The 21,280-nt window shown below is 42.5% G+C and overlaps 1 protein-coding gene across 1 annotated transcript in view; it reads right to left on the reverse strand.

Annotated features, from left to right (window-relative positions):
- myo3b (myosin IIIB) overlaps positions 1 to 21,280 on the reverse strand; it is an 839,677-nt gene that overhangs the window by 139,693 nt on the left and 678,704 nt on the right. The window contains exons 30-31 of the mRNA XM_070874695.1: positions 17,918 to 17,981; positions 7,473 to 7,542 (exon numbers count right to left, since the gene is read on the reverse strand). Coding sequence (XP_070730796.1) covers positions 7,473 to 7,542; positions 17,918 to 17,981 — 134 coding nt within the window. The remainder of the gene's footprint in view (positions 1 to 7,472; positions 7,543 to 17,917; positions 17,982 to 21,280) is intronic.

Consider the following 21,280-nt stretch of genomic DNA (forward strand, 5'->3'; position numbering starts at 1 on the left):
TCAAAAAAGGGGAGAGGGATAAACCAAACAATTACAGGCCAATCAGCCCAACATCAATGGTGGGGAAACTTGTAGAGACATTAATTTGGGACAAAATTACTCGGCATTTAGAAAAATATGGGTTAATAAATGAAAGACAGCATGGATTTGTTAAAGGCAAATCATGTTTAATGAACTTGATTGAAATAATGGAGAGGGCGGTTGATGTAATGCAGTTGGACGTTCAAAAAGCATTTGATAAACTGCCACATAATAGACTTGTTAGCAAAATTGAAGCCCATGGGATTAAAGAGGCAGGGGCAATGGTGATACGAAATTGGCTAAGGGGCAGAAAGCAGTGAGTAGTGGTATTTCAGACTGGAGGGAAGTGTGCAGTGGTGTCCCCCAGGGTTGGTGTTGGGACCACTGCTCTTTTTGATACATATTAATAATCTGGATTTTTGGATATACAGGGCATCGTTTCAAAGTTTGCACTTAACACGAAAATTGGAAATGTAGTAAACAGTGAGGAGGATAGTAACAGACTTCAGAAAGACATAGACTGGTGAATGGCCAGACACATGGCCGATGAAATTTAACACAGAGTGTGAAGTGATAAATCTTGGTAGGACGAATGAGGAGATGCTATATAAACTAAATGGTACAATATTAAAGGTGCAGGAACAGGGAGGCTGGGGGGGGATTGTACGTACACAAGTCTTTGAAGGTAGCAGAACAAGTTGAGAAGGCTGTTAAAAAGGCACATGGGATCATTGGCTTTATAAATAGACACATGGGCTTAGAATTTGGGTGAGGGCAACAGGCGCAGAAGTCTCGTCTCTCGCGATAAATTGGGATTAACCCACCTGAAAGGAAGTGGAGCGCTAAATCAAACGCGCCACTTCCTTCCTGGGGTGGGAGCAGGGCGCACGGTTCAGCTGTGCTACACACTGGGCCGAGTAGTGCTGCCACATACTTGAGGCTCTTCCCTGAATTAAAGGGAAAGGCCCAAGCTGCATACTCTGCATACGAGGAACCCACCTACCTAGACCACCAGGGAGCAGGGGTGCCGCGCGATCAGCCCGGCGCTCAAGCAGAGTAGGAAACAAAATGGGAGTTTGTTTCAGCAGCAGCCAACACCTTCTTTTTAAATTCCGCCCCGGTAGCGGCCGGCCGCCGGATACGCGTCTCCTGAAGCTGTCACGCGTATCGCTCGGTGCCGCTTCAGGGGGCAAAACTTAATATAGATGCTGAGGCGCTAATGGGGCTATGCGCATGCCAACGATGTCATGATCTCTGGGAACAGGAGATAAGAGTGCAACGCCAAACTCCCGCCAAATTTAGCGGGAGTCGTTTGCGGTACTGGCCCGGTCAGGGCGCAAATAGGAGGCGCTAATACACTCAATTTCTCCGCCATAGAGTATAAAAGCAAGGAAGTTATGCTAAATCTCTATAAAACACTAGTTTGGCCTTAGCTGGAGTACTGTGTCCAATTCTGGGCTCGACGAGGAAGTCAAGACCTTGGGAGGGGGTGCAGAAGTGATTTACCAGATTTGTATCAGGGATGAGGGACTTTAGTTATGTGGAGAGACTAGATAAATTGAGGTTGTTCTCCTTAGAGTGGAGTAGGATAAGGGGAAATTTGAGCTTGAAGGGTTTTGATAGAATAAATAAGGAGATACTGTTTCCAGTGGTAGAAGGGTGGGTAACCAGAGGACACAGATTTAAGGTCATTGGCAAAATTACCAGAGGTGAGATGAAGAAAAATGTTTTAACGTAGCGAGTTGTTATGAGTTGGAATGCACTGCTGGTGGAAGCAGATTCAATAGTACCTTATACAGTGAATTGGATAAAAACTCAAAAAGGAAAAATTTGCTGGGCTATGGGAAAAGAGCAGCGAAGTAAGACTAATTGGATTGCTCTTTCAAAGAGCCGGCAGAGGCAAGATGGGCCGAATGGCTTCCTTATGTGCAGTGTTTTTCTATGATTCTATGATTACTTCCTCTAAGTATTTACCAGGGAATACATGTATAACATGCCCTCCCCAAGTTAACCAAGGCAGTATTAATTACTGATATAAATGTGATAAAAATCATACACAGGCTTAAATGATTCAAATCAAATAACTGCGTAGGGATTTATCCCAGAATGCTGATGGAGACTGGGGAGGAGATTTGAAAGAGAATGGCAATCATTATGAGGAACTGCATTATACCACATACTGGAGAGGTACGAGATGATCAGAAATATGTCGCAGGGATCAGTGTAGGGACCTCAACTATTTACAATCTATATTAACGACTTGGATGAAGGGACCGAGTGTAACGTAGCCAGGTTTACTGATGATACAGAGATGGGAGGAAAAGCAATGTGTGAGGAGGACACAAACAATCTTCAAAAGGACATAGACAGGCTAAGTGAGTGGACAAAAATTTGGCAGATGGAATATAATGCTGGAAAGTGTGAGGTCATGCACTTTGGCAGAAAAAAATCAAAGAGCAAGTTATTATTTAAATGGAGAAAAATTGCAAAGTGCTGCAGTACAGCGGGACCTGGGGGTACTTGTGCATGAAACACAAAAGGATAGTATGCAGGTACAGCAAGTGATCAGGAAGGCCAATGGTATCTTGGTCTTTAATGCAAAGGGGATGGAATATAAAAGCAGGGAAGTCTTGCTACAGCTGTATAGGGTATTGGTGAAGCCACATCTGGAATATTGCGTGCGGTTTTGGTTTCTATATTTACGAAAGGATATACTTGCTTTGGAGGCAGTTCAGAGAAGGTTGACTAGGTTGATTTCTGGGATGAGGGGGTTGACTAATGAGGACAGGTTGAGTAGGTTGGGCCTCTACTCATTGGAATTCAGTAGAATGAGAGGTGATCTTATTGAAACGTATAAGATTATGAGGGGGCTTGACAAGGTGGATGCAGAGAGGATGTTTCCACTGATGTGGGAGACTAGAACTAGAGGGCATGATCTTAGAATAAGGGGCCGCCCATTTAAAACACGGATGAGGAGAAATTTATTTTTTCAGATTGTTGTAGATGTGTGGAATTCGCTGCCTCAGAGAGCTGTGGAAGCTGGGACATTGAATAAATTTAAGACAGAAATAGACAGTTTCTTAAACGATAAGGGGATAAGGGGTTATGGGGAGTGGGCGGGGAAGTGGAGTCCATGATCGGATCAGCCATGATTTTATTGAATGGCGGAGCAGGCTCGAGGGGCCATATGGCCTACTCCTGCTCCTATTTCTTATGTTCTTATTCCAAACAAGTATTAACTCGCAAACTATTCCCAGCCATTAATATTTGCGCCCCGCCGCCATTATCACCCCAAAAACAAAGAAGCCTAAAATCCAGCCCATAAAGTTATGCAGGTCTGCACAGGAAAATAAATAAAACAGTTTTTAACTCTTAAGTAGACGGTGTGTTATTGAAAATCAAGACTGAATCAACCGAAATATTAATTTGTTTCAATGAATTCAGTTTAAAAAAATTGTACATATTACTGCATCCCTGTTAAGATTGACCAGTAACTCAAAATAACATTTGTAGATCATTTACTGCAAAGCTACATTTCCACTAACACTAACAATTCGACAGCGAATTAGCTTCAGCAGATTAAAAACCAAGCTCAAGTAAACACCACCATCATCATCATAGGCAGTCCCTTGAAATCGAGGAAGACTTGCTTCCACTCTACCGTTCAGTCCAATACGGGAATTAAAGTCTGTCACAGGTGGGATATTCAGTCAATGAAGGAAAGGATGGGTGGGGAGTCTGGTTTGCTGCATGCTCCTTCCGCTGCCTGCGCTTGTTTTCTCGAGGTGCTCAGCGCCCTTCCGGATGCTCTTCCTCCACTTAAGGTGGTCTTGGGCCAGGGATTCCCAGGTGTCGCTGGAGATGTTGCACTTTATTAAGGAAACTTTGAGGATATCCTTGAAATCTTTGCCCTGCCCACCTGGGGAACACTTGCCGGTGTAGGAGTTCAGAGTAGAGCGCTTGCTTTGGGAGTCTTGTGTCGGGCATGCGGACAATGTGGCCCGCCCAACAGAGCTGTTCAAGTGTGGTCAGTGCTTTGATGCTGGGGATGTTGGCCTGATCGAGAACACCGACTTGGCCCACAGGGCTGTAGTGATACCTGCCCTACTATATGGCTCAGAGACGTGGACCATAGACAGTAAACATCTCAAATCGCTGGAGAAATACCACCAATGGTGTCCCTCAAGTAAACAATAAAATACTCTTACACAATATCAACTTGAAATGTTTTCTCTCCACAGATGCCCCCTGATCTGCTGAGTGTTTCCAGCATCTTCTGTTTTCATTTCAGATTTTCTGAATCCACAGTACTTTGCTTACGTTTTACAAATATAAGGCCTGATATTAACTTGGGTGGGAATCAGGCAGGTGGAGGCTGAGTGGGTGGCAAACCATCGCCCGAAGGAACAGTTCCTGGCATTCGGGTGAATCAATCGGCGGGGATGAGCCCAGGGCAGGGTAGGCTTAAACTTTCCTTGTGTAGCCTGAAGAAGCATTTTCGTTCTACAAAGCCCCACAATGAAAGTAAGAGAGTAAGAAAACATATTTATGCCTCTTCTGGCCATGGCCCATCTTTCTGCTCAGTAGACTTGGTGGGGAAGCCGCAATCACTTCCTCACTTAGGCCCATGGTTAAACAGCAGTCGGGCCACAATGATATCATTGGAGGCCGATCTGCACTTAAAAAAAGACCACAGTGGTTTCCAGCAGGTATCCTTCTCACCTGCTCATTAGAGTAGGTTAAATCATAGCCTGAAGGACTAATGAGGGGCATAGGTGGGCGAGTCCCATGGACAATGTTAATTGCCTGCCTGGTTTCTTTTGGGCATGATGGGTTAAAATCATCCCGATATTTTCAGGTTTTTAAATTATGTTTACTGCAGATTAATCCTTTCTAAAAAGTTTACACCGATTAAGGTAATGAAAAGCTGAATTTTGACATTGCCTTGCTTAACATGTATGCATGGTTTTTATACTTTTCTACACAAGACCATCAAAATATGTCATAAATTATATCTAATAAATAAGATGTATTTCCCATCTTGCAAGCATAACCGCATATTTGTCTCAATTTTACCTACTTAAGCTATTAGTTGGATTTAGGAGTCAATCCAGATAAGCCTAAACTAAGGTCGCTTCTCACAGTGTGTGCCAGAGCGTTTTCCCTTATTTGGTGCATCACCATCCTAATGGTGAATGCAAATAAAGCAGCTTTTATATTGTTGCTGCTAACATGTAGGAAACTGATGGGACGGAGCGAAATAACAGCTTTGTGCAAATGGACAGTTACCCATGATCCAGTACATTAATTTACATATGTGTTGTGCAAAGGGAAAATTGTGACCTGTAGCTCTTCACTCCAAATAGAAACATAGAAACATAGAAAATAGGTGCAGGAGTAGGCCATTCGGCCCTTCGAGCCTGCACCACCATTCAATAAGATCATGGCTGATCATTCCCTCAGTACCCCTTTCCTGCTTTCTCTCCATACCCCTTGATCCCTTTAGCCGTAAGGGCCATATCTAACTCCCTCTTGAATATATCCAATGAACTGGCATCAACAACTCTCTGCAGTAGGGAATTCCACAGGTCAACAACTCTCTGCGGTAGATAATTCCACAGGTCAACAACTCTCTGAGTGAAGAAGTTTCTCCTCATCCCAGTCCTAAATGGCTTATCCCTTATCCTTAGACTGTGTCAACTGGTTCTGGACTTCGCCATCATCGGGAACATTCTTCCCGCATCTAACCTGTCCAGTCCATTCAGAATCTTATACGTTTCTATGAGATCCCATCTCATCCTTCTAAACTCCAGTGTATAAAGGCGCAGTCGATCCAGTCTCTCCTCATATGTCCGTCCAGCCATCCCTGGAATCAGTCTGGTGAACCTTCGCTGCACTCCCTCAATAGCAAGAACCTCAGATTAGGAGACCAAAACTGAACACAATATTCCAGGTGAGGCCTCACCAAGACCCTGTACAACTGCAGTAAAACTTCCCTGCTCCTATAATCAAATCCCCTAGCTATGAAGGCCAACATACCATTTGCCTTCTTCACCGCGTGCTGTACCTGCATGCCAACTTTTAATGACTGATGAACCATGACACCCAGGTCTCGTTGCACCTCCCCGTTTCCTAATCTGCCACAATTCAGATAATATTCTGCCTTCGTGTTTTTGCCACCAAAGTGGATAACTTCACATTTATCCACATTATACTGCATCTGCCATGCATTTGCTCATTCACCTAACTTGTCCAAGTCATCCTGCAGCCTTTTAGAATCCTCCTCACAGCTCACACCACCATCCAACTTGGAGATATTACACTCAATTCCTTCATCTAAATCATTAATGTATATTGTAAAGAGCTGGGGTCCCAGCACTGAGCCCTGCCGCACTCCACTAGTCACTGCCTGCCATTCTGCCGTTTATCCCAACTCTCTGCTTCCTGTTTGCCAACCAGTTCTCTATCCACATCAGTATATTACCCCCAATACCATGTGCTTTGATTTTGCACACCAATCTCTTGTGTGGGACCTTGTCAAAAGCCTTTTGAAAGTCCAAATACACCACATCCACTGGTTCTCCCTTGTTCACTCTACTAGTTACATCCTCAAAAAATTTCAGAAGATTTGTAAAGCGTGATTTCCCTTTCATAAATCCATGCTGGCTTGGACCAATCCTGTCACTGCTTTCCAAATGCTCTGCTATTTCATCTTTAATCAGTGATTCCAACATTTTCCCCAGTACTGATGTCAGGCTAACTGGTCTATAATTACCCATTTTCTCTCTCCCTCCTTTTTTAAACAGTGGTGTTACATTAGCTACCCTCCAATCCATAGGAACTGATCCAGAGTCGATAGACTGTTGGAAAATGATCTCCAATGCATCTATTATTTCTATGGCCACTTCCTTAAGTACTCTGGGATGCAGACTATCAGGCCCCAGGGATTTATCGGCCTTCAATCCCATCAATTTCTTTAGCACAATTTCCCGCTTTATAAGGGTATTCTTTAGTTCCTCCTTCTCACTAGATCCTCGGTCCCCTAGTATTTCCGGAACGTTATTTGTGTCTTCCTTCGTGAAAACAGAACTAAAGTATTGTTTAGCTGGTCCGCCATTTCTTTGTTCCCCATTATAAATTCACCTGAATCTGACTGCAAGAGACCTACGTTTGTTTTCACTAATCTTTTTCTCTTCACATATTTATAGAAGCTTTTGCAGTCAGTTTTTATGTTCGCAGCAAGCTTCGTCTCACACTCTATTTTCCTCCTCCTAATTAAACCCTTTGTCCTCCTCTGCTGAATTCTAAATTTCTCCCAGTCCTCAGGTTTGCTGCTTTTTCTGGCCAATTTATATGCCTCTTCCTTGGATTTAACACTATCCTTAATTTCCCTTGTTAGCCACGGTTGAACCAGCTTCCCCATTTTATTTTTACTCCAAATGTTGCCTTACCTTTCATAACTGGATGAGATTGAGGCTGCGTGTCACTTGGTAGTAGCTGATTTGCTACATCATCCGAAGCCTTTACAACAACAAAAGTTTGAACAATTTAAATTTATCAGTAAACATGGTAAACATCAATGTGAATGTTCAGATTATAATGTTCTTGGCTTCATTTTAAAATAATACCATAGGTAGACAAAAAATACCAATACACGCTTTGGTAACAGGAATGCACAATAACCAAGGTCAGTACTCCAAATAAATATATTGAAAATAATTAATTTGCAATCACTTTATCAAACTTTAACATGTTTTCATTCTCAATCTGTAAACAGATGAGTGAAATGATCCTGGGCATCACATATTTGCACCAGAAGTTTACAAATTATGTCATATACTAGGTACATGCAAACAAGTTAAAACAAGGAAATGGTTATCAAAGACAGTTGATTATTGTCTGGTTTGATTAGAAATTAGCCTTGGAATTAAAAAAAACAAGTACATCCTGTAATATAAATAGCTCCACCTGTGGACTCCTGTGGCACTGCAGCCAGTGCTGTTAATAATAAAGGGAACAGGTCACCTGACTGGTGAGTTCCAGTATGTTCTGCCATCTTAAGGCTGTGTGTGTGTTTCGGTGAGTTACTGAAAATATCACAATGGTGACGAAGATGGGTTTATCGAAAAAAAAAAGCTGAAATTTTTGTTGGTGGAGGATTCAGCCAACCGACAGAGAGACTTTGAGAGCTTCTCTGTTTTGATTAACAGCTACAAATCCAAGGTAAATTACAAGCACACTTGTTTGAACTGCCAGAGTCCAGATGGCTGTGACTATGGGAATAATAGGGCATTTGGGAAAGTTTCAACGAGACTGTGAAAGTTTCAGATTGTATGTGGAGCAGCTAGAAATGTTTTTCACCGCAAATATCATCATTGAAGTCCCCAATGACGAAAACCATAACCGGGTGGTGGGAATGACAAAGGGCTATTTTCTTAATTGAAGCAGGGCCCGATGTGTATGAAACCTTGAAAAATGTGCTTGTGCCTGTCAAGCCAAAGGATACAACTCTTAAGCAGATTCTCAGCACGACAGCCCTGAGCCCCTGGAAATTGCTGAACGTTATTGTTTTGGAATACAGGATCAGTTAACCGAAGAAAATATCAGTGAGTACATTGTAGCATTAAAAAAGCTATCCATTCACAGTAATTTCGGAAAATTTCAGGACCGAACACTGCGTGACCGTTTAGTTTGTGGGATGAAAAATGATGCGATCAGAAGAAAGTTATTGACAACTCCTAACTGACTTTTGATTTAGCTTGTCAGACAGCTATTTCAATGAACATGGCCGACCAATATTCCCGAGAATTTCATACTATTTTCAGTCGTCAGACAAGAACATAAGAACATAAGAATTAGGAACAGGAGTAGACTATCTAGCCCCTCGAGCCTGCTCCGCCATTTAACAAGATCATGGCTGATCTGGCCTTAGACTCAGCTCCACTTCCCTGCCTGCTCCCCATAACCCTTAATTCCCTTATTGGTTAAAAATCTATCTATCTGTGATTTGAATACATTCAATGAGCTAGCCTCGACTGCTTCCTTGGGCAGAGAATTCCACAGATTCACAACTCTCTGGGAGAAGAAATTCCTTCTCAACTCAGTTTTAAATTGGCTCCCCCGTATTTTGAGGCTGTGCCCCCCTTGTTCTAGTCTCCCCGACCAGTGGAAACAACCTCTCTGCCTCTATCTTGTCTATCCCTTTCATTATTTTAAATGTTTCGATAAGATCACCCCCTTCATCCTTCTGAACTCCAATGAGTAAAGACCCAGTCTACTCAATCTATCATCATAAGGTAACCCCCTCATCTCCGGAATCAACCTAGTGAATCGTCTCTGTACCCCCTCCAAAGCTAGTATATCCTTCCTTAAGTAAGGTGACCAAAACTGCACGCAGTACTCCACGTGCGGCCTCACCAATAACCTGTACAATTGCAGCAGGACCTCCCTGCTTTTGTACTCCATCCCTCTCGCAATGAAGGCCAACATTCCATTCGCCTTCCTGATTACCTGCTGCACCTGCAAACTAACTTTTTGGGATTCATGCACAAGGAACCCCAGGTCCCTCTGCACCATAGCATGTTGTAATTTCTCCCCATTCAAATAATATTCCCTTTTACTGTTTTTTTTTCCAAGGTGGATGACCTCACATTTTCCGACATTGTATTCCATCTGCCAAACTTTAGCCCATTTGCCTAACCTACCTAAATCTCTTTGCAGCCTCTCTGTGTCCTCGACACAACCTGCTTTCCCACTAATCTTTGTGTCATCTGCAAATTTTGTTACACTACACTCTGTCCCCTCTTCCAGCTCATCTATGTATATTGTAAACAGTTGCGGTCCCAGCACCGATCCCTGTGGCACACCACTAACCACCGATTTCCAACCCGAAAAGGACCCATTTATCCCGACTCTCTGCTTTCTGTTAGCCAGCCAATTCTCGATCCATGCCAATACATTTCCACTGACTCCGCGTACCTTTATCTTCTGCAGTAACCTTTTGTGTGGCACCTTATCGAATGCCTTTTGGAAATCTAAATACACCATATCCATCGGTACGACTCTATCCATCATGCTCGTTATATCCTCAAAGAATTCCAGTAAATTAGTTAAACAAGATTTCCCCTTCATGAATCCATGTTGCGTCTGCTTGATTGCACTATTCCTATCTAGATGTCCTGCTATTTCTTCCTTAATGATAGCTTCAAGCATTTTCCCCACTACAGATGTTAAACTAACCGGCCTATAGTTACCTGCCTTTTGTCTGCCCCCTTTTTTAAACAGAAGCGTTACATTAGCTGCTTTCCAATCCACTGGTACCTCCCCAGAGTCCAGAGAATTTTGGTAGATTATAACAAATGCATCTGCTATATCTTCCGCCATCTCTTTTAATACCCTGGGATGCATTTCATCAGGACCAGGGGACTTGTCTACCTTGAGTCCCATTAGCCTGTCCAGCACTACCCCCCTAGTGATAGTGATTATCTCAAGGTCCTCCCTTCCCACATTCCCGTGACCAGCAATTTTTGGCATGGTTTTTGTGTCTTCCACTGTGAAGACCAAAGCAAAATAATTGTTTAAGGTCTCAGCCATTTCCACATTTCCCATTATTAAATCCCCCTTCTCATCTTCTAAGGGACCAACATTTACTTTAGTCACTCTCTTCCGTTTTATATATCGGTAAAAGCTTTTACTATCTGTTTTTATATTTTGCGCAAGTTTACTTTCGTAATCTATCTTTCCTTTCTTTATTGCTTTCTTAGTCATTCTTTGCTGTCATTTAAAATGTTCCCAATCTTCTAGTTTCCCACTAACCTTGGCCACCTTATACGCATTGGTTTTTAATTTGATACTCTCCTTTATTTCCTTGGTTATCCACGGCTGGTTATCCCTTCTCTTACTGCCCTTCTTTTTCACTGGAATATATTTTTGTTGAGCACTATGAAAGAGCTCCTTAAAAGTCCTCCACTGTTCCTCAATTGTGCCACCGTTTAATCTGTGTTTCCAGTCTACTTTAGCCAACTCTGCCCTCATCCCACTGTAGTCCCCTTTGTTTAAGCATAGTACGCTCGTTTGAGACACTACTTCCTCACCCTCAATCTGTATTACAAATTCAACCATACTGTGATCACTCATTCCGAGAGGATCTTTTACTCGGAGATTGTTTATTTTTCCTGTCTCATTACACAGGACCAGATCTAAGATAGCTTGCTCCCTTGTAGCTTCTGTAACATACTGTTCTAAGAAACAATCTCGTATGCATTCTATGAATTCCTCCTCCAGGCTACCCCGTGCGATTTGATTTGACCAATCGATATGTAGGTTAAAATCCCCCATGATTACTGCCGTTCCTTTTTCACATGCCTCCATTATTCCCTTGATTATTGTCCGCCCCACCATGAAGTTATTATTTGGGGGCCTATAAACTTCGCCCACCAGTGACTTTTTCCCCTTACTATCTCTAATCTCCACCCACAATGATTCAACATTTTGTTCATTAGAGCCAATATCATCTCTCACAACTGCCCTGATATCATCCTTTATTAACAGAGCTACCCCACCTCCTTTCCCTTCTTGTCTATCTTTCTGAATTGTCAGATACCCCTGTATGTTTAATTCCCAGTCGTGGCCACCTTGCAACCATGTTTCTGTAATGGCTACCAAATCATACCCATTTGTAATGATTTGTGTCGTCAACTCATTTACTTTATTTCGAATGCTGCGTGCATTTAGGTAGAGTGTTTTAATACTAGTTTTTAAACCATGATTTTTAGTTTTGACCCCTCCTGCAGCCCCTTTATATTCATATATATTGTCCCTTCCTATCACCTTGTGGTTTATACTTACCCCAGTGTTACTCTGCTCTGTTGCCTCCTGCCTTTTGCATTCTTTCTTGGGGTCCTGTTCATCTGAGCTCTCACCCACTCTAACTAGCTCAGAGCCCTCTCCTGGGTTCTGAATACTCCTCGCATTGAGGCACCGAGCTTTCAGGCTTGCCTTTTTATTACACTTTGACCCTTTAGAATTTTGCTGTACTGTGGCCCTTTTTGTTTTTTGCCTTGGGTTACTCTGCCCTCTACTTTTACTCATCTCCTTTCTGTCTTTTGCTTCTGTCTCCATTTTGTTTCCCTCTGTCTCCCTGCATTGGTTCCCATCCCCCTGCCATATTAGTTTAACTCCTCCCCAACAGCACTAGCAAACACTTCCCCTAGGACATTGGTTCCGGTCCTGCCTAGGTGCAGACCGTCCGGTTTGTTCTGGTCCCACCTCCCCCAGAACCGGTTCCAATGCCCCAGGAATTTGAATCGCTCCCTGCTGCACCACTGCTCAATCCACGTATTCATCTGAGCTATCCTGCGATTCCTACTCTGACTAGCACGTGGCACTGGTAGCAATCCCGAGATTACTACTTTTGAGGTCCTACTTTTTAATTTATCTCTGCATGTTAAAATTATAAGGCAGCTGGGCCCCAAAGTCTCAGAAACTGGCAACGGTAACAGAGTATTGAAGTCCTGCTATCGGTGCCTGGGACAACACATTGCTCAAAGTTGTCTATATGTGAAGGCAGAGTGTTTCATCTGCAGGAAAACTGGGCATCTTGCGAAGGCATGCCGACTGAAGGGTAAACCAGCTTTCAAAGCTATAAGTAGAAATCTCCAGAGACTACATAGCAGGGAAGAAAAACAACAGGACGAGGAGGTTTTAGAGCTAAACATCATCAGGAGCACAAGGTTAACTAGCAGTGATTCGAAAAGTATCATAATCCATATAGATGTTGCAGGGACCAAGATATCCATGGAAATCGACACTGGTGCATCCGTGAGTGTAGTACCGGAGTTGCTATACCTCGACAAATTGCGTGATTTCACATTGGAGAAATCCAAGATAGCGCTGCGAGGCTACTCGGGAGAGAACATTCCTGTTGTAGATCGTATCATCGTACCGGTGAAATACAAGAATCAATTTCAGAGCTTGCCTCTATTAGTAGTGGCAGGAGACAAGCCTGCCTTACTAGGAAGAAACTGGTTGGGATCACTGAAGCTGGATTGGAGTGAGATTTTTTGTGCTGAAATGAGAGTTCCATACCATATGCACTCAAGGAGAAAGTTGAGCAAGAACTCAAAAGACTAGAGACTGAGAACATTATTTCTAAGATAGATCTATGCAATTGGGCTACACCCATTGTTATTGTACGTAAGTCCGATGGTAAGGTAAGATTGTGTTGTGATTATAAAGTAACTGTAAACCAAGTTCTCGAGGGTAATGTTCCCAATACATTGCCAAATGTTGAAGATTTGTTCACAATACTGACAGGTGGTCACATCTTCTCAAAGTTGGATCTTACAAATGCCTACTTACAGCTTGAACTAGATGAGGAGTCCAAGTCATATTTGACTATAAATACTCATCTAGGCCTATATCAATTTAATAGGCTACCGTTTGGAGTGTCTTCTGCCCCTGCCATATTTCAAGGGGTGATGAACCAGATTTTGCAAAGTATTGGAGGGGTAGTATGTTATTTAGATGACATACTAATTTCAGCACCAAAGAGGCAAATTCATAATAACATATTGAATAAAGTCCTCAAACGGCTAGAGAAGCACAGAGTACGAGTGTCTGATCGCAAGTGTGAGTTATTTCAAAACTCAGTGGAGTACTTAGGGTACAGAGTAGACAAAGATGGTTTACATCCAACCATGGGAAAGCTGGATGCAATTAGAAATGCACCCACTCCCAAGAATGTCACTGAACTTCAATCATTTTTGGATCTTTTTGGTCTATTATGGGAAGTTCTTACCAAATTTGGCGACAGTATTACATCCACTGAATGAACTATTGAAAAAACAGGTCCATTGGAAGTGGTCAGAAGAATGCGATACAGCATTCAAGGAGTGTAAAAGCAAATTGGTGGAGAGCACCATGTTAGTTCACTATGACATTTCTAAGGAGATCAAGCTAGCATGTGATGTCTCGCCATATGGAGTTGGGGCAGTGATCTCTCATGTATTACATAGAAACATAGAAAATAGGTGCAGGAGTAGGCCATTCGGCCCTTCGAGCCTGCACTGCCATTCAATAAGATCATGGCTGATCATTCCCTCAGTACCCCTTTCCTGTTTTCTCTCCATACCCCTTGATCCCCTTAGCTGTAAGAGCCATATCTAACTCCCTCTTGAATATATCCAATGAACTGGCATCAACAACTCTCTGCGGCAGGGAATTCCACAGGTTAACAACTCTCTGAGTGAAGAAGTTTCTTCTCATCTCAGTCCTAAATGGCCTACCCCTGATCCTAAGACTATGTCCCCTGGTTCTGGACTTCCCCAACATCGGGAACATTCTTCCCGCATCTAACCTGTCCAGTCCCGTCAGAATCTTATACGTTTCTATGAGATCCACTTTCATCCTTCTAAACTCCAGTGAATAAAGGCCCAGTTGATCCAGTCTCTCCTCATATGACAGTCCAGCCATCCCTGGAACTAGTCTGGTGAACTTTCGCTACACTCCCTCAATAGCAAGAACGTCCTTCCTCAGATTGGGAGACCAAAACTGAACACAATATTCCAGGCGATGCCTCACCAAGGCCCTGTACAACTGCAGTAAGACCTCCCTGCTCCTATACTCAAATCCCCAAGCTATGAAGTCCAACATACCATTTGCCTTCTTCACTGCCTGCTGTACCTTCAATGACTGATGAACCATGACACCCTCGTTGCACCTCCCCTTTTCCTAATCTGCCGCCATTCAGATAATATTCTGCCTTCGTGTTTTGGCCCCCAAATGGATAACCTCACATTTATCCACATTATACTGCATCTGCCATGCATTTGCCCACTCACTTAACCTGTCCAAGTCACCCTGCAGCCTCTTAGCGTCCCCCTCACAGCTCACATCACCACCCAGTTTAGTGTCATCTGCAAACTTGGAGATATTACACTCAATTCCTTCATCCAAATCGTTAATGTATATTGTAAAGAGCTGGGGTCCCAGCACTGAGCCCTGCGGCACTCCACTAGTCACTAGTCATTACGTAGTGGAGAGGAGAGACCAATTGCTTTTGCTTCACGCACTCTCAGTGCCAGTGAGCGTAATTATGCACAAATCGAAAGGGAAGCTTTGGCATTAATTTTTTGGTGTCAAGAAGTTCCACAAGTACTTGTATTGTCTTAAGTTTACCATCGTTACAGACCATAAGCCCCTGACAGCAATCCTCCATCCAAAGTCCCCAATTCCAACATTAGCTGCAGCCCGAATGCAGAGATAGGCTTTCATTTTGACAGCATATACATATGATATTGAATACAGACGATCAGCTGATCACAGTAATGCAGATGCTATGTCTAGATTGCCTTCCCCATCACAAGTTACACCCGATAGGGAAGAAGTGTTCTATTTTTCATACGTTGATGAACTGCCAGTCACAGCTGAAGAGATTGGTAAAGCAACCAAACGTGACCCAGTTATGTCAAAGGTGTATGATTATATTGCCAATGGCTGGCCAAACCAGGTAACTGACAAGGATATTTATCTATAGGAATGAATTATCAGTCGATAAAGATTATATCATGTGGGGTGCAAGAGTGGTTATACTAAATAAATTCAGGTCCAAATTATTATGAGACCTCCATGACCAGCACCTGGGAATGTGCTTGACCAAGAGTTTGGCGCACAGTTACTTATGGTGGGCAGGTCTTGATAAAGATATAGAGTACATCGTCAGTCAGTGTACGATATGTCAATCGGTAAGCAAACAACCACCATCAGTACCATTACAGGCATGGAAATGTCCTCCCAGGGTGTGCCAAAGGCTACATATCAATTTTTCTGAGCTAGAAGGACAACAATTGTTCATTGTGATTGATAGCCATTCGAAGTGGAGCAAGGTGTTTCCAATGTGGAAAATAACAAGTAAAACATTCGACATTTTATGAAGATTATTTTCTTCATTTGGCCTTCCAGAAGAAATTGTTTCTGATAATGGACCACAATTTTGTTCTGAAGAATTTGCACAGTTCACGAGCCAAAATGGTGTGAAACATACCAAGGTTCCACCGTACCACCCTGCTTCAAATGGTGCAGCAGAGCGCACTGTACAAATGATAAAACGCGCCCTCCTCAAACAGATGATGGATCCAAATCCAAAGAAACGACAGTTGTCATTGGACCACAAATTGGCTAATTTTCTAATTACATATCGTAATACTTCTCACACAACTACTGGTAGAACACCAGCAGAGTTGTTTCTCAAACGACAGCCACGAACCAGATTCTCCTTGTTAAAACTAAACTTGGTACAGTCCGTAGAAGAGACACAATTAAGACAGAAAGAGAATCATGATAGAGGTAGAGTAAAAGAGAGAAATGTGAAATTAAATCAGAAGATGAGAGTGAAGACCCATCACCATAAATGGTTAAATGGTTACTAGGAAGAGTGGTGAAGGTATGTAGTCCTCGCACATATTTAGTCAAGATGTTTGATCATGGACAGATTAGGTTTGTTCACATTGATCATATTTTGCCTACAGACATGAAAGAGGTTGAAGGTGGGAATGATTCAATTATTTCTGACTCATCAGATAGTTTTGATACACCAGTCGCATATCCTGCATCAAATGTACTCGAAACAAATCCAAGAGGAAGTCAGAACTTAAGTCCGAGTCAGGCAGACAAACAGTCTGAAGTTAGAGAGAGTTCAAATGGAAATCAAGGGCATCCCTTGGAGGAAAACGTTCCTCAGGATCAGCCTCAACTGAGTTTAAATTCGACAGTGTGTTTGGAAGGTTCTGTTCCAGAGCGAAGGTATTCTCTTCGAAACAGAAAACAAGTGGTTCAGCTTCATTTGTAAATATGGCAAAATAAGTCCATGCCTTTTATTATGTATAACTATGCAAGTTATGTATGATGATTATTTTGTTATAATTACTTCTTCATTAAGGAGGGAGAAGAGTAATATATATAGCCCCACCTGTGGACTCCTGTGGCACTGCAGCCAGTGCTGTTTATAATAAAGGGAACAGCTATTTTCTGCCATCTTAAGGCTGTGTGTGCGTTTCTGTGAGTTACTGAAAATATCACACATCCCAATTGTATATACATCTCTATTGCTAATCTACTGAAAAGAATATTACTGATAATATAAGTGAATTATTTTTGCAATTAATTTTGGTTATATTTTCTGAGTAGAATAACTTGAATAAAATGCAGAAATAGACTGAAACATTCTATTTTTATCCCAACGTATGACTTCAAGACTCAGTGCTTCAGTCGTAACATACTGACTTCCTCTAGATTTAATCTATATTTTTTAAATAAAAGAACAATAGGAAAGTATTAATCTGTTTAACATTTCTAACTACATACTCCAAAGGGTTTTACCTTTTAATCTTACATATGCTTAGCAGAGTTACTGGCAAAGCTGTACATTCTCATTTCATCCTTTCAACATCAAGTGGTAAGCAGCAAAAACTGGATCATACATCAAAGACTATGCGGGGCTCCAAGTCACAGAGTGACTCTTCCATTTCACATATTGAATTCAAGCAGGATATCAAAGTGCTACCAAAAAACCTCAGGTCTTTACAGAGAAAAGGGCTTTAACATCTGTAGAATGTGAAGTGCAAGACAAATCACCTCAGGGAAATGCTAGCGTTTATTCACAGCAGCAAATTTCCAGCCTTTTGATTCTCTTATTCACTGTACCACCCTGTCTCTCCACAGAACCAGTTCTATGCAAGCAGCCTTTTGTCTCAAAGACTTCAAACATTGCTGTATTGGTTTCATGTTAAGATAGTTCAGCAAAGCTGCTCTGAATACATCTCAAATCTACGCATTTAGGTTTTTGAAGTGTATGTGTGTGCGTGTGTACGCAATTACATTAGGACTATTTTAATTTTACCTTTTTATCTTGCTCATTCTGCCCATCACTGTGTCTATTATGAGTTTCATTGTAACTGACATGGCTGCAAAAAATAAATAGAAATGTAAAAGATTCAAAGGTCCAAGAAATGTAGTACTACAATATAAAAATATAATCTATATGCAACATAAGAACACCCAATGCCACATTGATCAATACGTTGCTATTATACATGCAGAATTTCTGCCAGAATGGCTTTGCTGACTTCTTCATCAAGAACAAAAAGGATCATTGATGTGGCACAGTTTACATCAAAAGCGCACCATATGCATTGAAGCCTATGCTGATCAAACTGACTTGTTTAATGGCAGTCAGTCATCAGTACACTGGGTGTTGCACTTACCAGTGATATTTTACAAAAGATTGAGGTAAGTGATTTTCTAGTATACTGAAAAACAGTTCATTACAAGTTTAGCAAGCTTACTTAAATGATTATTTCTGGGAGGGTGGGTCGGGGGGGGGGAATAGTGCAGCTCAAGCCAGACATTCAAAAATAGCTCTAAACAAAATCAGCTGTGACTTGCACTAACAGGAAGTTTCTTTTTTGTTTTATTATGTTCCATTATCTACATATAAAGCATAACGGTGATATTGAGATTGCTCATGAAAGAGATTTAATTTAAAACCCAATATTTATCTTTTTCACCAGAGTATGTTTCTCTTAGTGTTATGTCAACCTTTGAAATCCGAATTCCAAAAACTGGAATGTTCCGAAAACCAGACACCTTGCAGATTGCACGAGTCAATGTCTGAAATCCAGAATCTGTTCCGAAACCTGGACATTCCCCTCACAACAGTGATATAAACGACACAAAAATTCCAAACACCAACAGCACAGCACTGCACAGTGAAACCTGTACAAACAACACTCCCAAAAAACAGACACTCACCAGCACTCCCAAACAACTCGCACTGCAAAAGATACAAGAGGCACTCTGAATCCACGGGCACCCGCAAATCCAAAGCGCCAACTGCTGGATTGCTGTTTGACTCCTCCTTGTCCCGATCAGCAAAGGGGTCTGAATCGCCCCACAGCTGCTGACCCTGTCGGCATTCGGGCCTCAATTCCCTCCCCCCCCCGCCCCCCCGCCCCACCGCTCCACATATCCCCGTTGGCATCCGGATCTCAATCCCTCTCCCCCCCACCGCTCCATGTATCCCCATCGGTATCCGGGTCCGATTCTCCCTGCCGGAATCTGGGTCTCAATCCTCTCCCCTGCCCTCTGCAGCTGCCAGCCCAGCTGCATTAGGGCCTGAATCACCCACAGCATCAGTCCCTGTCAGCTTCAGAGCCCGAATCACCCCTGCAGCTGCTGTCCCTGTCTCCGAAATCTGGAGATACCCAAAACTTGGCCATGGGGTTTCCGGATTCGGGACGTCGGATTTCTGTTCCGAAATCCGGAAAAACCTGAAAACTGAAATGGCCTCGGTCCCGAGGTTTCTGGATTTCAGAGGTTGTTAGAGCCTGTGCAATGGCAGGAATTTTTATTTAACTCTTTGAACACTAGTCTTCATTTAAAAAAAATCTCATCACTTATCTCCCCTCCGCCCAAGCTGTGTTTCCTTGCTGGGATATGGTTTCATGGGTATCATCCACCCTGCATTGAGTAGATAGGGCCTATAATCCCTGGCTAGAGAGTCTAGAACTAGGGGACATAGTCTCAGGATAAGGGGTCGGCCATTTAGAACGAAGATAAGGAGAAATTTCTTCACACAGAGGGCTGTGAACCTTTGGAATCCTCTATCCCAAAGGGCTGTGGATGTTGAGTTGTTTATATTCAAGGCTGAGATAGATAGATTTTTGGACTCTAGGGGAATCAAGGGATATGGGGATCAGGTGGATAAGTGGAGTTGAAGTTGAAGATCAGACATGCTCTTATTGAATGTTGGAGCAGACTCGAGGGGGCCATATGATAATTTATATTTAAATTATTATTTAAATGGAGAAAAATTACAAAATGCTGCAGTACAGAGGGACCTTGGGGTCCTTGTGCATCAAACACAAAAAGTTAGTATGCAGGTACAGCAAATAATCAGGAAGGCAAATGGAATGTTGGCCTTTATTGCAAGGGGGATAGAGTATAAAAGCAGAGAAGTCCTGTTACAGCTGTACAGAGTATTGGTGGGGCCACACCGTGAGTATTGCATACAGTTTTGGTCTCCTTATTTAAGGAGGGATATACTTGCATTGGAGGCAGTTCAGAGAAGGTTTACTAGTTTGATTCCTGAGATGAAGGGCTTGACTTATGAAGAAAGTTTGAGCAGGTTGGGCCTATACTCATTGGAGTTTCGAAGAATGAGAGGTGATCTTATTGAAACATATGAAATACTGAGTGGGCTCGACAAGGTAGATGCAGAGAGGATGTTTCCACTTGTGGGGGAATCTAGAACTAGGGGACATAGTTTCAGAATAAGGAGTCGTCCATTTAAAACTGAGATGAGGAGGAATTTTGTCTCCCAGAGGGTTGTAAATCTATGGAATTCTCTGCCCCAGAAAGCTGTAGAGGCTGGGTCATTGAACATGTTTAAGGCAGCGATAGACAGATTTTTGAGCGATAAGGGAATAAAGGGTTATGGGGAGCGGGCAGGGAAGTGGAGTTGAGTCCATGATCAGATCAGCCATGATCTTATTGAATGATGGAGCAGGCTCGAGGGACCAAATGGCCTACTTCTGCTCCTAATTCTAATGGTCTTATGTTCTCCAGTTCTTTGCCCAAGTGAGTGTAGGCAGGCTATTCACCATAGGGATGGGTGGTATTGCAGCCAAGTCTGTACCCATCTGATGTCCACATACATGCATTTCTAGCAATCAAATATGGGAACACTGCCTGATTATTCTGCCTGTAACCAAGTGTACTGAGGTGAATGTAGCACCTCCACCAATTCTCCAAGCTAAGTTTAGCTAAGTCCCTGCCATCCTGACTTTCCTATATCACTATTCCTTCATTGTCAATGGGTTAATATCCTGGAATTACCTAACATCTTTGTGGGAGCACAATCATCACAAGGACCTCAACTGTTCTGGAAGGCGGCTGACCACCACCACTTCAGGGCAACTATGGATGAGCTATGTGCAGCCTTGCACTCTCAGCCCACACCCCAAGAACAACTAAAATAACTCAGCAAAGAATTGAACCATCTTGTTTTGCATGACTCATATGTGTTTCTAGATCGAGTTATGAGTAACAAAATAGATCAGGTAGATGAGTTAATTGTGGTAATAGTGACCACTATAAGATATTGTTTAAGGTCCAAATAGAAAAGTAAAAAGTTAGTACAAAAACAAGGGCTCCAGATTGGAATAGGCAGCTTTTAGAAAGATGAAGGGGGAGAAACTTGCCT

The sequence above is a fragment of the Pristiophorus japonicus genome, chromosome 3 (assembly GCF_044704955.1).
Source record: "Pristiophorus japonicus isolate sPriJap1 chromosome 3, sPriJap1.hap1, whole genome shotgun sequence".
Classification (NCBI taxonomy): domain Eukaryota; kingdom Metazoa; phylum Chordata; class Chondrichthyes; family Pristiophoridae; genus Pristiophorus; species Pristiophorus japonicus.